This window comes from Rhizomucor pusillus (genome assembly GCF_041956525.1).
Source record: "Rhizomucor pusillus strain CBS 183.67 unplaced genomic scaffold VTP01scaffold_19, whole genome shotgun sequence".
Classification (NCBI taxonomy): domain Eukaryota; kingdom Fungi; phylum Mucoromycota; class Mucoromycetes; order Mucorales; family Lichtheimiaceae; genus Rhizomucor; species Rhizomucor pusillus.
This window is the reverse complement of record NW_027192161.1, coordinates 344,895-357,750: the sequence shown is the minus strand read 5'-3', so window position 1 is coordinate 357,750 and position 12,856 is coordinate 344,895. Positions and strand designations below refer to the sequence as shown.

Genomic DNA, 12,856 nt, shown 5'->3' with positions numbered 1-12,856 from the left:
TTTTTTATTGCATAGCTGGGGGACATTCTACCGGCTTCTGCCCCAGCGAACTTCTTGAATCTTTCCTTTGTAACTTGGGAGGTTGTTGCTGGCCACTATTATTGCTCACATTACTTGCTGCCATCTTTGCTTTCATCTTTTTACGCTGCTTAGATTCGAACTCGTGCCAATCATCGCTGTCATTTAATAAACTGCAAAGTTTGTGAGTATCCTGGGAAACCTACTTCTGATTAATTACAATCAACTTACTTGGCTGGAGCGTCCGGTGCCGGCTCTTCGGTCGTAAAATATGGATATTTCAATGCTTCGGATGCCGATGGACGCTTCTGAGGATCCATGGCTAGCAAGGCTTCTAACAATTCAAGAGCACCAGGTGAAAGTACACTAGAGTACTTTCGTTTAGAAACGAAAATAATTATGATTGTTTTATGTTTCAATACCTTTCATACAGTTCCTTGAATTTGTTCTCATATTGCTCTTTGGGTCGAACCAATTCGTACCATGGCAATTGCTTTACATCTGGCCAAGTTTCGGGTGTCGGCGTGCCCATTGTTTTATAAATAAGATCCAACTGGTGTATTTCATCCGCTCCAGGGAAGATAGCCTTGCCTGTAAAGAATTCCATCATAATGCATCTGTGGAACCAAATTTCAGTGTCAAAACTGCCCATTATCAACATATATGGTAATCTCTTTTTACCCCACGCTCCATATATCTACAGCCGGACCGTATGCAGTGGCACCGAGTAATAGTTCTGGAGGCCGGTACCACAGTGTAATGACGCGATTGGTATAATCATGGCTAAGATTCTTTTGAAAGACTCGCGCCAGGCCAAAATCTGCAATTTTTAGCTCGCCCTTGTTGTTGACCAGTAAATTAGACCCTACAGCAATCGTATTACTATCAATGGCTCAATGAAGTCTCCACCAATGTAAGTAAACCTTTCATATCCCTGTGAAGAACACCGTTGTTGTGTAAATATGCCAAGCCCTCGAGTACTTGTTTCATGAGAGACTTCGCGTGAGAAGGTTGGAATTTGATGTTTGGATGTGTCAAGATGCCCGACAGATCGTGATCCATATACTCCATAACCATGTAGACGGAGCCTGCACGGTAAGACTAGCGTAAGCATAACGATAGATATTATTTTCTGCGCCGTTCTTACCTTTAGCGACCATGATTTGCTGCAATTCTACAATGTGCTTGTGTTTTAACCTTTGCAAAAGTTTGATTTCGCGCATAGCCGTAATGGGGAATCCATCCTTGTCATTTTTCATCCGTATCCGTTTAAGCGCCATGAGCTGGCCTGTTTTGCAATTTCGAGCCTTGTATACTTTTCTGTTGACATGCTCAGTAACATACGTATATGCTAACCTTTGTGACGTGTTTAATCACATACCCGTAATTGCCCTCTCCCACCTGAGCGATCTTTTCAAACAGGGTCTCTGGATCATCCGGTATGCGGAATGGATAGCTCAGCTCATCCAGCACATCATCTGGCACCCCACCAAATGGAATCTTCCGTCCAAACCGTCTTTCCTCTACGACTCCTGATTGTGAGGCTTTTTGCTGTTGTGATATAGTCGGAACTCGGGGTATATCTTCAGATTCCCGTTTACTAGGAGTCCACCGACTGGGACCAGTTGGCGTAGGTTGTGATGGTTGTTGCTGTTGTTGCTGATGCTGCGGCTGCGTTGCTTCCCCTGGTTGATGGGGCGGTACTATTGCAGACTCGTGGTGTTCATACGGTCGTTTCCTCCGTTCGTGCTGTTCTTGGGATGTTGTCCAGGATGATGTGTTGCGGGAGCTACTAGACCATTGTGGAGCCTTATCTTTATTGTAGCGATCCCAATGCGGGCCAGATGGCGATTTGGGTGGCGGATATCTTCTATCATCGCGATCATGAGAGGGACGACGATCGTCGTAACGGCTGTTGTAAGAACGATACTTGCGATCGTATGCGTAGTGTCTTCGTGACGTATCGTAGCTGTTCCGATTTCTTGAATAGTACCTGCTGCTGCTGCTGTATCTACCAACACTCTTGCTTCTGCTCCTGCTTCTACTTTTACTTCTGCTTCGTGACCGCGAGCGTGAACGGGACCTGGTAGGTGAAGGAGAGTAGGAATATGATCTGGAACGTGAGCGCGATCGGGAGTAAGAGTATGACCGTGAGCGAGAGCGTCGGCGTCTTCTGCGATAATAGTCTCTGTCGTAGTTGTTGTAACGATCACGATCGTATCGACTGCGTGACCTTCGTCTGTATCTTTCGTCATTACTGCTGCTACTGTCATAGTCGTCAAGCAATTCGTCTCTGGATCGCTTTTCTCCTACTGATTTCGTCTCGTCGGCTCTGGACGTTGGCAGTTTGGACTGTACAGGCTTTGAAGGCGGTGGTGGAGCAGCCCCCGACGTAGGCAGCAGCCGCTCCAAACTCGGTTTCTTCAGTGATCGCCGCAATGTGGGCTATTTACGTTGGGGTGAGGGTAGGGTGTCAAAAGATGTTAAAAGTCCAACAGCTGAGTGTGTTCCAGCAAATTTTCGTCCGAACTTGTTCTCCACAACCTTGGATGATTTCCCACAAATCAAAACTCTGCAAGCTAAACTCGACAGCGTAATCTTTCGATCTACGTAGGATGCAACATTGGATGCAATTGGACTGAAAATACGGAATCATAAGCTGGAGTAATTGCAGGTACACATTTTCCATTGCATTGCAGGATCTGCAAAAGCCATCAAACTGTAATATGTGCTTTATTCAGTAGAAGCCTTTGAAATGTATTCTTAGAAACAAAGGAATAGATATCTTGAAGAAACTGGTTATGTCTGTTGCAGTGAGAAAGTGCAAAGATGACCTTTTTGCTGCGGAGCATGCTGATGTTGGAGTTGAGAAGAGAATTTCAAATTCATGCAAAAATATTTGCCTTTTTCATGTCTGATTCCAACGCTGCTGGTGCTGGTTCGTTATAGAGTAAAGCGACAACTGATCTTATGCTCAAAGCTGGGCCCTAGATCCTTCGCGGTCTCGACGCCTTCGCAAGAAAAGAAAGGAGAAATCACTCAATCACCTGCTAAACTTTTCCCTCCCCCATCGGACGCCCGTCGGTCCATCGCCTCACGTTCTGCCGTACCGATCGTCGCCAGTGTCATACAAGCCTTATAAAAGGGAACAGTTTGTGAATGCAAAGTGAGTTTCTTCTTTTGGAAAGCACTTGATATCTCGATGTGGTTTGTACTAAACACACACAATCTGTATATAGTTTTCGATTTCTACTCAAACCTTCGGGCGACTATGGTTCCCACGACGCTGATCCAGACGCAATATTCGACTGGAATGCTATCGAACAAGTGGTAAAATGTTTAATGTAAAGAACCATTGCTCTCCCATGTAGTTAACATTCTTGTGCTTGCCTTGTCGCAGGTTATCCACGAGTCGCAGTCATCCGGATGCCCTATCTGCTTATCAGAACCGTTGGCCGGCCGCGTCGCCCGCTGCGGTCATACATTTTGTCTTCCATGTATCTTGAGATACTTTGAACTAGGCGAGAAGGATTGTCCTATCTGTGGATATGACATTGAAAGTGTTTCTGATTTGAGAAGCCTCAAGATACTGCCCTGCCCGTTGGATATCAAGCCGGGCACACGGATGCGGTTCACGCTCGTGCATCGCAGAGGTGGATTTATGCTGGCGTTACCTGTAGAAGCAAGCGACAACCAGCAACAGCAACAGCAGATACCTTGGAACGATGCACCGTTTGCAATGGAGTTCGCGCGCTACATGCTTGCCCGGCCGAAATATATCCGCAATGAATACGAGCGTGAGGAACAAGAGCTTCGCGCATCCTTGGAACGACTCGAAATCGACGATAATAAAGCGACGCCTGGAGACAACGCAGCCGTTGACGAATCTGAAATGGTGTCGCTTGCAGCTGGCTTGGCGATTTTGGATGAAATGAAGCAAGATATACCCCAAGATGGACGCAGATTCAACCATCGCAGTGGTAGCATAGATGATAACAATGCTGCTCACGGCGGCGATGAGAATTCTTTAGCAGACTATTACTTTTACCAGGCTGCGGACGGACGAACTGCCTTCCTTGAACCACGATGTATAAAAATTCTCAAGCATACATTTGGAGATTATCGCGATTTTCCGCCTAGTATCGAGAGCACTGTAAATGAATGCTTCGAAGAGATCTTGACAGAGGTATAGCATCTGCGACAAGAGCAATTTACATGTGGCAATTATTGACACGATATAATAATTCTTAGGAATCTAGAAAGAGAAAAAAGTATCTAGGACATTTACCGACTGGATGCGGTGTGTCGTTTGTTGACATTGCTCTGGAAGGCATCGTACCTAAAGAGGTGCTTGAAGCGTTCCCAAAACCAAGCGTCGATACACCCAAAGCAACGACATCATCAAACACTGCAAATACAGAAACTAGACAAGAAGAAGAAAAGGACACAATCGAATCTCTGCCACGTCTTGATGAAAGCCAATTCTCCGACGAGGAAGCATTGCTCGAATATGTTCTCAAAATATCCGCTCAGGAATCAGGAACACAGGCAGACATCCATGAAGGAACCGAGGATATCCACGAAGAGTATTACGACGGCAGCTGGTCTGACAATGACGATGATTATGATGACGAGGAAGCGTTTTATTACTACCAAGACAAAACAAGTCGAAATAGAGGACGATGAACAGGATGACTTCAGAAAAACATTTAAAGATAAAACTTTTTCTCTTTTTGTACATTACAAGCTCTTGCTGCTCCCGGACGGTCGGAGCCATTGACTGCTGCTGTTGTGTAAATGGCTTTTCTGGAGCGCGTCTCTTGCCAAAGCAACGTGACTCGGCAGCGTCGCATTCTTTTCATATGTTGGTACAGGTGGTACATGGATGGTATTATTGGTAACAGGCGATAACGTAAGGGGCTGGACGGTTTCGGATGACGAAGTCGATGACGGGAGCACGTCCGGTGAATCTGGATAGTCTTGCATGCTGTACAACCGTCCCCGCTGTTTTCTCTGCTGCTGCTGCTTCTTCTCCCACAACGCTACTTCATCCACGCCGCGTTTCCGGATAGGATCTTGCAAAATATCGCTTCGATTGACCAGCGTAAGCGGGGACGTTTCCAAGGGAACAAACGTGCTAGAGATGGGTTGGTCGTCATCTTGATGATTAGCAGCAGAGTGGCGGTGATGGTGGTGGTGGTTTCGAAAATATTGTCTTAACCTTGCTGGCATGGGTTCCTGGACAATGGATTGTTGGCGCTGCTGCATCCACGCTCCTCCTGCTCTTTGATTCGACTTTGCTGCTACTGCTTCGTGGTCTCCAACTGTGTTCGCTGTATCATCAAAGTTATATTGATACCGCCGTCCTGCCTTGAAGAAACGGTATCCCAAGAAACATAGCATGAACAGAACAGTTAGTAATCCAATGACAGCAAAGACTCCCAAAAATGGCAGGAGCTGATGTAGCCTGTGCGTCCATGGATCATCGTGATGGGTAATAGGCGGGACATTACTGGGAGGTATCTCCTGCTGCGATGATGTATCAGGTGATGTTATCGATGCTGATGCTGCTGCTTGTAATAGACTATCGGCGGCGGATTCAATGGTGGTATATACAACATCGGTGAAAGTTACAGTGACCGGCGGCAGGGAAAAACGTGATGATTGCTGCAACGAGAGAGAGGCGGTGCTGTGAGGTGCAAGCTGCTGGGATGATGCTGCTGCTGCTGTTACTGCACTGCTGCTCATTTGCGCGAAAAAAGATTAAAAAGGACAAAATGTCAGAGAGCGAAGGAATCCTTCGCAGCAAGGAATTCGGCTCTGGACAGGTTCACAACAATTGATCGTTACAATTAAAGCCAATGTAGCAAACTGGACTTCGATGTTAATAATAAAAAAAGAATGATGTTTTTACAAAAGAACAAAAAAACTAAATGATGAGAAGATTGTACAATAAAACACGGACGGGAATGAGATGAGACAAGTCGAGACAATATACATAAGGAATAAGAGAAAAAAGGAGGATAGAATAGTTTTGCTCTTTTTAAAAGTTATGCTCTACTTTTTTGCTTGGAATCGGCAGTGCTGCTGCTGGATGACGAGCTACCACCACTGCTTTCTTCGACGTTGGATGACTGTGAAGCCTTGCCACTTGACTGGCCGCACTCAGCCGGTAGGATCTCGATGACAGATCCTTCAGATTCCAAAGCTACGTTTTGGGGCGCTGGTGCTGTTTCGTTCTTGGTAGGTCGGATTTCAATCTTTTGCAAATGAATATTGCCTGTTTCTTTCGGCTGGCTGTAGTCCAGAACAGGCTCTTCAATGAGATTGGGAACGCCCTTGACAACGGTGCGGTCACCGCCGACGAGGAACATCTTCTTGATGCGTCGCAAAGCGCCCTTCTTGGACTTAGTCGATGCTGCTGCTTGATGGATGCTTTGGCCATCTACAGTGCTAGCACGTCGCATTTCTTCTTCCCACTGGATGTATCCGTAGGCACGTTCACCCATCTGGGCCCAGTCGGTACCGATATGTTCAGCGTGATCATCGAGACGGAGCTTCATGCAAGGAATGCGGTTGATGATAACGAGCATGATGTATGTGACGACGAACGACCAGCCGGAGACAGCAGCGATCATTGCAAGTTGAATAGGCACCTGGACCCAGTGTCCATCAAGCCAACCGCCGATCTGAATCTCGTCTTCAGGTGTACCTTCCGGCATGCCCAGACCAATGATGTAGCGTTCTGCAAAAACGCCGGTCAATACAAGGCCAACGAGACCTCCAATGTAGTGGACAGTAAAGACATCCAAAGCATCGTCAAAATGGTACTTGTGCTTGTATCGAACAGCATAGTTGCAAGCAATAGAGCCAAGGAGACCGAACAACAATGCGCTGCTCGGTGAGACGTAACCGGAACCGGGCGTAACCGTAGCAAGACCAGCAACGACGCCGGTGCAAAGACCAACAACACTCCACTTGCGAGAGTAAAAATAGTCCATGAGCACCCAGACAACGGCGGCGACGCAGGCAGCGAGGTGGGTAGCTACAAGCGAATTGGCAGCGCGAGCGTTGGCAGCAAGTGCACTGCCAGCGTTGAATGCAAACCAGCCGAACCACAAAAAGGCCAAACCGATGTAAACAAAGGAAACGTTGTGAGGAGTGTTGTTCTTTTCGTCATAGTCCTTTCGTTTGCCGAGCACCATGGCGTAAGCAACGGCTGCGAGACCACTTGAAGCGTGGACAGTGGCACCGCCAGCGTAGTCCATTGCACCAAGTTTGTAGAGCCATCCGTTGGGGTTCCATACCCAGCAAGTGATGATATCTGAGGAAGGAGGAGAAAGAGAGAGAATGGGTCAGAATGTTTGCTTGCTTGCTTGTTTTTCTTTAACGACGGCACACTTACCATAAACCAGGGTGGTCCAAATGAAAATAAAGATAATAGCCGGTCCCAGCTACATAACGCAGAATAAAATTCAATGTTTGTTCCTAAACATACAACGATAAATGTTGTATAACTTACCGACATGCGCTCAGCGGCAGCGCCAAAGGCCAAAGCTGGAGTCAAGCAAGCAAACATTGCCTGGAAAATCATGTAGATAGTGGCAGGGATGGTCTGGCCTTCGAAAGCCGGTTTCATGCCGAGACCACGCATCAAAAAGTGGGCTAGAATAATGACAATAATAATAATTGTTAATGTACCGCACTTGGCAGCTTTTTTTTTCTGTGCTATTAGCAACTTACTGTGATCGCCAATGAATGCGTTTGCATTCGGAGAAAATGTCAGTGAGTAACCAATTAGATACCACTATAGTAAAAATTTTCTGGCTGTCAGCGAATATTGAATGATAAAGCCGGTGCCACCGGGATCTAATAACGAACCTGGAAGGATACAACGGCAACGCAAAGCATGGTCAGATACATCAGCGACAATGCATTCTTTGCGCGAGCAAGACCCGCGTAGAACAGACCCAAAGCCGGAGTCTACGTAAACCATTTTGCTTAGAGTTAATAATTTACAAAGGACTACGAAAAGTAAAGTTATGAACAGTACCATGAGGAACACCAGCGTGGTGCACATCATTGTCCAGGCTGTGTCACCAGAATCAATTGTGTAGGAAGCTGATGAATCGGCCATCGTCGTCGTTGTCGTCGTCGACTTTTGTTTTGTTGCGTGTGAGGGGGGAAGGGTGGTTGTGGATATTTATATACGTATGATTTGTTTCTTCCACGAGTTCAAATGCGTGGTGGAGACGTGCGTTTTGTAGCACGAAGGGTTTAAATACAATAGAAAAAAATAAAAGTAGAGGAGGGGAAAAAATAAAGAGAAAGGGTAAGGTGCGTATGTATGCGCTGATAAGAAATGCTGGCACTGATAAGGACGACGGCAGCCGATAACGATAGCTGATTCGGGTGGCGGAGATCAAGCTTTACCAACCACGCTCCTCGATCCCGCGGATGATATGGTAGATAGCGATATGATGCGCGATATGATGAACAGAGGGAAAACAGAGATCGTTTCCCAGGAGATGTCATGTGCTTGTCAAAACGTCAACGTTTTGCAGAAAAGAGAGAAATGTGAGCACTTCAGGGCTATGAACAGGATGATGATGGTAGCGAGGCTCCTCGAAAGTATATGAATGCATGTGCTACGCTGAGGAGTATATTATAAACCCCTCAAGCGGACCCGGACTCACATGTCAGGAAAACCGTGTCAAGGTATCGTCCCGATCACTTTCGATCGTCCCGCGTTTTGTCCATTCTGGGACGTTACCAACGCTTCTACATCCTGGGAATTGATATCTCTTCTGCTATCTTTTCATTCCCCATTTGGGGCAGCAGAAGAATAAATTGTAAAGTTCCAGAAGAAATCGAAGCTTTAGATCACTTATATTCGTCTACTATTATACACTTCTTGGATGTCTCAAGCACGGATGTAGCAGCCTACGAGTCAAACAGCGTTAGCGGCTTGCCATGTGGAAACGTCTGTTCCATACGATGGTGATCAGCAATCTAATGTCTTTTCTGCTTTGGCACCTTTTGATGAGTGATGAGAGGAAGACTACGCGAATGTGTGAAAAAGGAAATGCGACTGAATAAGGTGGGTCAACAACCAAGCCTTGAGTTCAGATAGTCCTTAATCCATAGCAGATAGAAAATCAGAAATCAGCAGCATATGCATCAGCCAGCGTTTGCTCGGATAAACGTGCAGGAGCGAGTCACCCTTTTTCCTCCCTGTTTGCCCATTTAAACGATATCTCCCCTTTTCCTTCCCTGGGTATGAAATCTTAAGCCACGGGTTCCAGGATTATATATGTACAGTAGGCCTTTTTCCCGATTCAACCAACAACTCTGAATAACTCGAGAGTTTGCAACAGATCTTTGCTTGGCCCGAGTATTCCTATGCTAAATGTAGATTCGTCCTCATTTGTGTCGTTTAACTCTGCTGTCGCAGTAAGCAATGTTAACAGCGGAGGCAAAATGCTACATTGCATTTGCGACAAAGATCAGAGGTACATACACTGTACAAGTCAACACAGGATATTGTCCGTTGTAGCCCAAAGAGGCAATTCCCCCGTGATTAATACCATAAATATAGCGTTAAATACATTTTATATCCTCTGACGGATACTGGCTCTATATCCCCATGTACGGTCTGCGAATATAGATGAAATACATATATTTGCGGAGAAGCAAGCTCAACAATGGGCCGTTCCGAGGTCTTCCTCGCACCAGTGTGAATAACTCACGGCGAGCTAAACCTGCAATGGCAAATGCCACTGTGTGACATTGATAAGATCACCGCGTTTTGTCATGAAGGTAGCAGCAAGTTGAATTTCACAAAGCATAGCCAAAGAGTTTTTTTAATATTACTATTATGTTGTTATCATTTGTATGTAGTTCAAAAATGACCGAGACGGTAACTCCTCCAAGTTTTGTATCCCACTCGACTGTAGAAATCAAGCAGTTCAACCCAATCAACGTAGGACTTGGCCACTCCGCGCTGTCTAAGCAGCCAGTTTGCATGGGCAACAATGCCGATACCAATACCACGGCCTCTTTCTTCCTCTGCGACGCCAACGCATGCCATGCCTCCGCTCTTCTCGCCAAAGAGCTTGTCGTCTGTCCAGATCAAATCACTCCTGTATTCGTGTGATACATGTGTCGTATTGAGGATTAAGCTTGCGATGATGCGACCATTTTCATTATCTTGGCGTGCGACAATCAAGTCCTGATAGTCACCCAATTCAACGTGATGCTGGTACGTAGAGAGCCAGGATGGAAAGTTGCGCTGCTGGAACGCGTAGAGCTCCCATGTTTCGCTAGGCTTGACACGTCCAAACCATATCTTTTCTTTGATCATGCGATTCTCGATCTTTTCTGGGATCTTGTAACTTTGCACCTCTCCAACGAGATCGTGTACAAGACCGTCATCCATTCGCCAGCCTCTTCTCGAAAAGAACTGTTGTGCCCTTGTTCCGTCAGCGCCGTCTTCCGGTACACCAGGGAAAAATCGAGGGTAAGTGGAGCCCAATTTGATGCAGTCGGCACCTTGTTCCCGGAAATACTCCAGAGCCGCGTCGTGAAGAAGAGTACCTGCTCCTTTACCTCGGCTCAACGGTGATACCATAAGCAGCATAAGCTGACCATGTTTCTTTCCGTCCGCGATGATGATCTGCGTAGCAACAAAGCCGACTATCTTTCCACGTACGTCACGTGCGACCAGGTGTTTTGCCGATTTTGCTCGTTGCAACACAAGGTTGATCTTATCTTTACGCAGCGGCCAATCATTGCCAAAGACATCGTTCCACAGCGCTGCGATTTGCTCTAGGTCGTCGTCGTTTCGATAATCGTCGACGATGAATCTGGTGGGCTTGATGGCATCGTCAATGTTGGGTATAATAATAGGAAGGTCGCTGGATGTTTCTATCTCGCCAAAAATGAGACGAACGGCAGCCTCGTGTGCTGGAGGAGTGTATTCGTATGTGACAAGGTAAGTATCGACTTGCGGGAAGCACATTTGATCGTATGGATTCATCACGGCTGCCACTATTAGGCATTTTGCAAGCTTGTGGGCTAATTCTACCATGCGTACTTGGAATGGATAAAGGTTTGCGTTGGCTGTACCGATAACAACCCAGTCTGCTTCTTGGATCTCTTGGGATAAATCAGGAGTATCTTCGTTGTAAATGATATACTTTAAATTGGCATGTCTCTTGAGCAAGGAAGCATGGAATGAATTGAAGGGTTCCTTCTCTGAATCGACCGCCAACGTCTGAGGAACATGTGCACCGAGGAATAGAATCTGATCCTTTGGATCTGGCCGGATGGGAAGGATCTTCTTGCGATCCGTAACAACAGTGGGTACTCTATCGTACAATTCCTTGCTTAGTGTAGCATGTTCATCAGAGCCCATAGTCTTGAGATCCTTCTGCTCCAAGACATCGTCCCAAGACAAAAATTGATCCTTGAGCTTAGCAACACGCTGCAGTGATCGACGTATTTCCTCCTCGTTCAATTGTCCTTGTTCAAGTGCACTGTACAAAACCTTGAAAGCATCCTTTTGGAAAGCAAGGGTGTGGGAAATCATTGCCATGTCGTTACCAGCTTGGAGAGCCATCAGTGCTCCTTTCGGAGTACCGATGGTTTCCTTGACAGCGTCCATTTCTAAACAATCAGTGATAATAACGCCCTTGTACCCGAGGCGTCGGCGCAAAAGGTCGCGAACAATCTCGGGAGATAAGCTGGATACCAACTCCTTGTTGAAGTAAGGAAGCAGCATGTGAGCAACCATGACAGATGTAGGACACGCGATACCTCCAGCCTCTATAGCCTTCTTGAAAGGAACCAATTCGGTCTTGTCAAGCTCCTCCAAGGTCTTGTTAATGACAGGCACACCCAGATGCGAGTCGGTTGCGGTATCTCCGTGACCAGGGAAATGTTTGATGCTGGTGGCAACGTTTCCGCGCTGGTATCCTTCAACTTGAGCCAAGCCCATCCTGGCAACTAGCTCAGGGTCCTGACCGTACGACCGCACTCCGATGACAGGATTCAAGGGGTTATTGTTGACATCCAAGACCGGTGCAAGGTTCCAATTCATGCCAAGTGTCAAGAGTTCCTTGGAAGTAGCCATTGCTACATTTCTTGCTGCGGTTGAAGAGCCGAGCGCACCTAGCCCCATGTTGCCAGGCAGATACGTTCCACTGTGTCCGAGCCGTCGGACTACACCGTTTTCTTGATCCACAGCAATAAACAATGGTCGCTTGTGTCCAGCGTTGCGTGCAATTTGCTGCAGCGAATGCGTCAGCTTCTGCACTTGCTCTGGTGTTGCGATATTGCGCGAAAACAAAATAATAGAACCGAGGTTGTGATTTTCTATCAGATCGATGATCCCGGGCGTAGGCTCAAGCCCGTCGAAACCGCACATGAGGAGCTGTCCAATCTCCTTGTCTAGATTGTCATTGACACCGCCGACTGTCATTTGCAACAATGTGGAATGTCGAGAAGAAAGCAGTAGCTCAAAAAGAACAATGTTCTATTTAAAGTTTATTCCGGGGCGGGCGCGCAGCACATAAGCCCAATACTCTGATCTGTTTGTTGCTAACGTCCAGAAATATTGGGTAATGATACTATCAAGGATAATATTCATTGCACAAGATTAAATAGAATCTTACAAACATATACTTTGCTTGCAGTTGGGATGTTTTCATCTTGTTGCATCCTTTCTGCTAATATGACTAAGCTACGTCCGTGAGAAAATCAGGGTCCTGGATGGACTGAGAGGGTCCCGTCCAGACTATCCTGTGAAACCTGAAAACTGAATGGATCATTGTAGCTC

The 12,856-nt window shown here is 46.5% G+C and overlaps 5 protein-coding genes across 5 annotated transcripts; 1 reads left to right on the top strand and 4 right to left on the bottom strand.

Moving 5' to 3' along the window:
- Positions 1–4: 4 nt before the first annotated feature.
- On the bottom strand, positions 5–2,291 carry VTP01DRAFT_4007 (uncharacterized protein; the record flags this gene model as incomplete). The annotated part of the gene is made up of 8 exons (XM_069382642.1): positions 5–191; positions 250–384; positions 441–635; positions 700–883; positions 942–1,106; positions 1,166–1,338; positions 1,400–1,703; positions 1,748–2,291. The coding sequence occupies 8 exons, from the start codon at positions 2,289–2,291 to the stop codon at positions 5–7; spliced, it is 1,887 nt and encodes a 628-aa protein (XP_069235941.1).
- Positions 2,292–2,928: 637 nt separating this feature from the next.
- Positions 2,929–4,704, top strand: VTP01DRAFT_4006 (uncharacterized protein; the record flags this gene model as incomplete). Its single annotated transcript, XM_069382641.1, has 5 exons — positions 2,929–2,956; positions 3,010–3,184; positions 3,258–3,348; positions 3,419–4,204; positions 4,270–4,704. 5 exons carry the CDS (start codon positions 2,929–2,931, stop codon positions 4,702–4,704), a joined length of 1,515 nt encoding a protein of 504 aa, XP_069235940.1.
- A 54-nt stretch (positions 4,705–4,758) lies between these two features.
- Positions 4,759–5,766, bottom strand: VTP01DRAFT_4005 (uncharacterized protein; the record flags this gene model as incomplete). Its single annotated transcript, XM_069382640.1, has 1 exon — positions 4,759–5,766. The coding sequence occupies one exon, from the start codon at positions 5,764–5,766 to the stop codon at positions 4,759–4,761; it is 1,008 nt and encodes a 335-aa protein (XP_069235939.1).
- Positions 5,767–6,068: 302 nt separating this feature from the next.
- On the bottom strand, positions 6,069–8,155 carry VTP01DRAFT_4004 (uncharacterized protein; the record flags this gene model as incomplete). The annotated part of the gene is made up of 6 exons (XM_069382639.1): positions 6,069–7,342; positions 7,424–7,472; positions 7,541–7,683; positions 7,762–7,825; positions 7,900–8,001; positions 8,072–8,155. 6 exons carry the CDS (start codon positions 8,153–8,155, stop codon positions 6,069–6,071), a joined length of 1,716 nt encoding a protein of 571 aa, XP_069235938.1.
- A 1,764-nt stretch (positions 8,156–9,919) lies between these two features.
- Positions 9,920–12,499, bottom strand: VTP01DRAFT_4003 (uncharacterized protein; the record flags this gene model as incomplete). Its single annotated transcript, XM_069382638.1, has 1 exon — positions 9,920–12,499. One exon carries the CDS (start codon positions 12,497–12,499, stop codon positions 9,920–9,922), a length of 2,580 nt encoding a protein of 859 aa, XP_069235937.1.
- Positions 12,500–12,856: the final 357 nt, after the last annotated feature.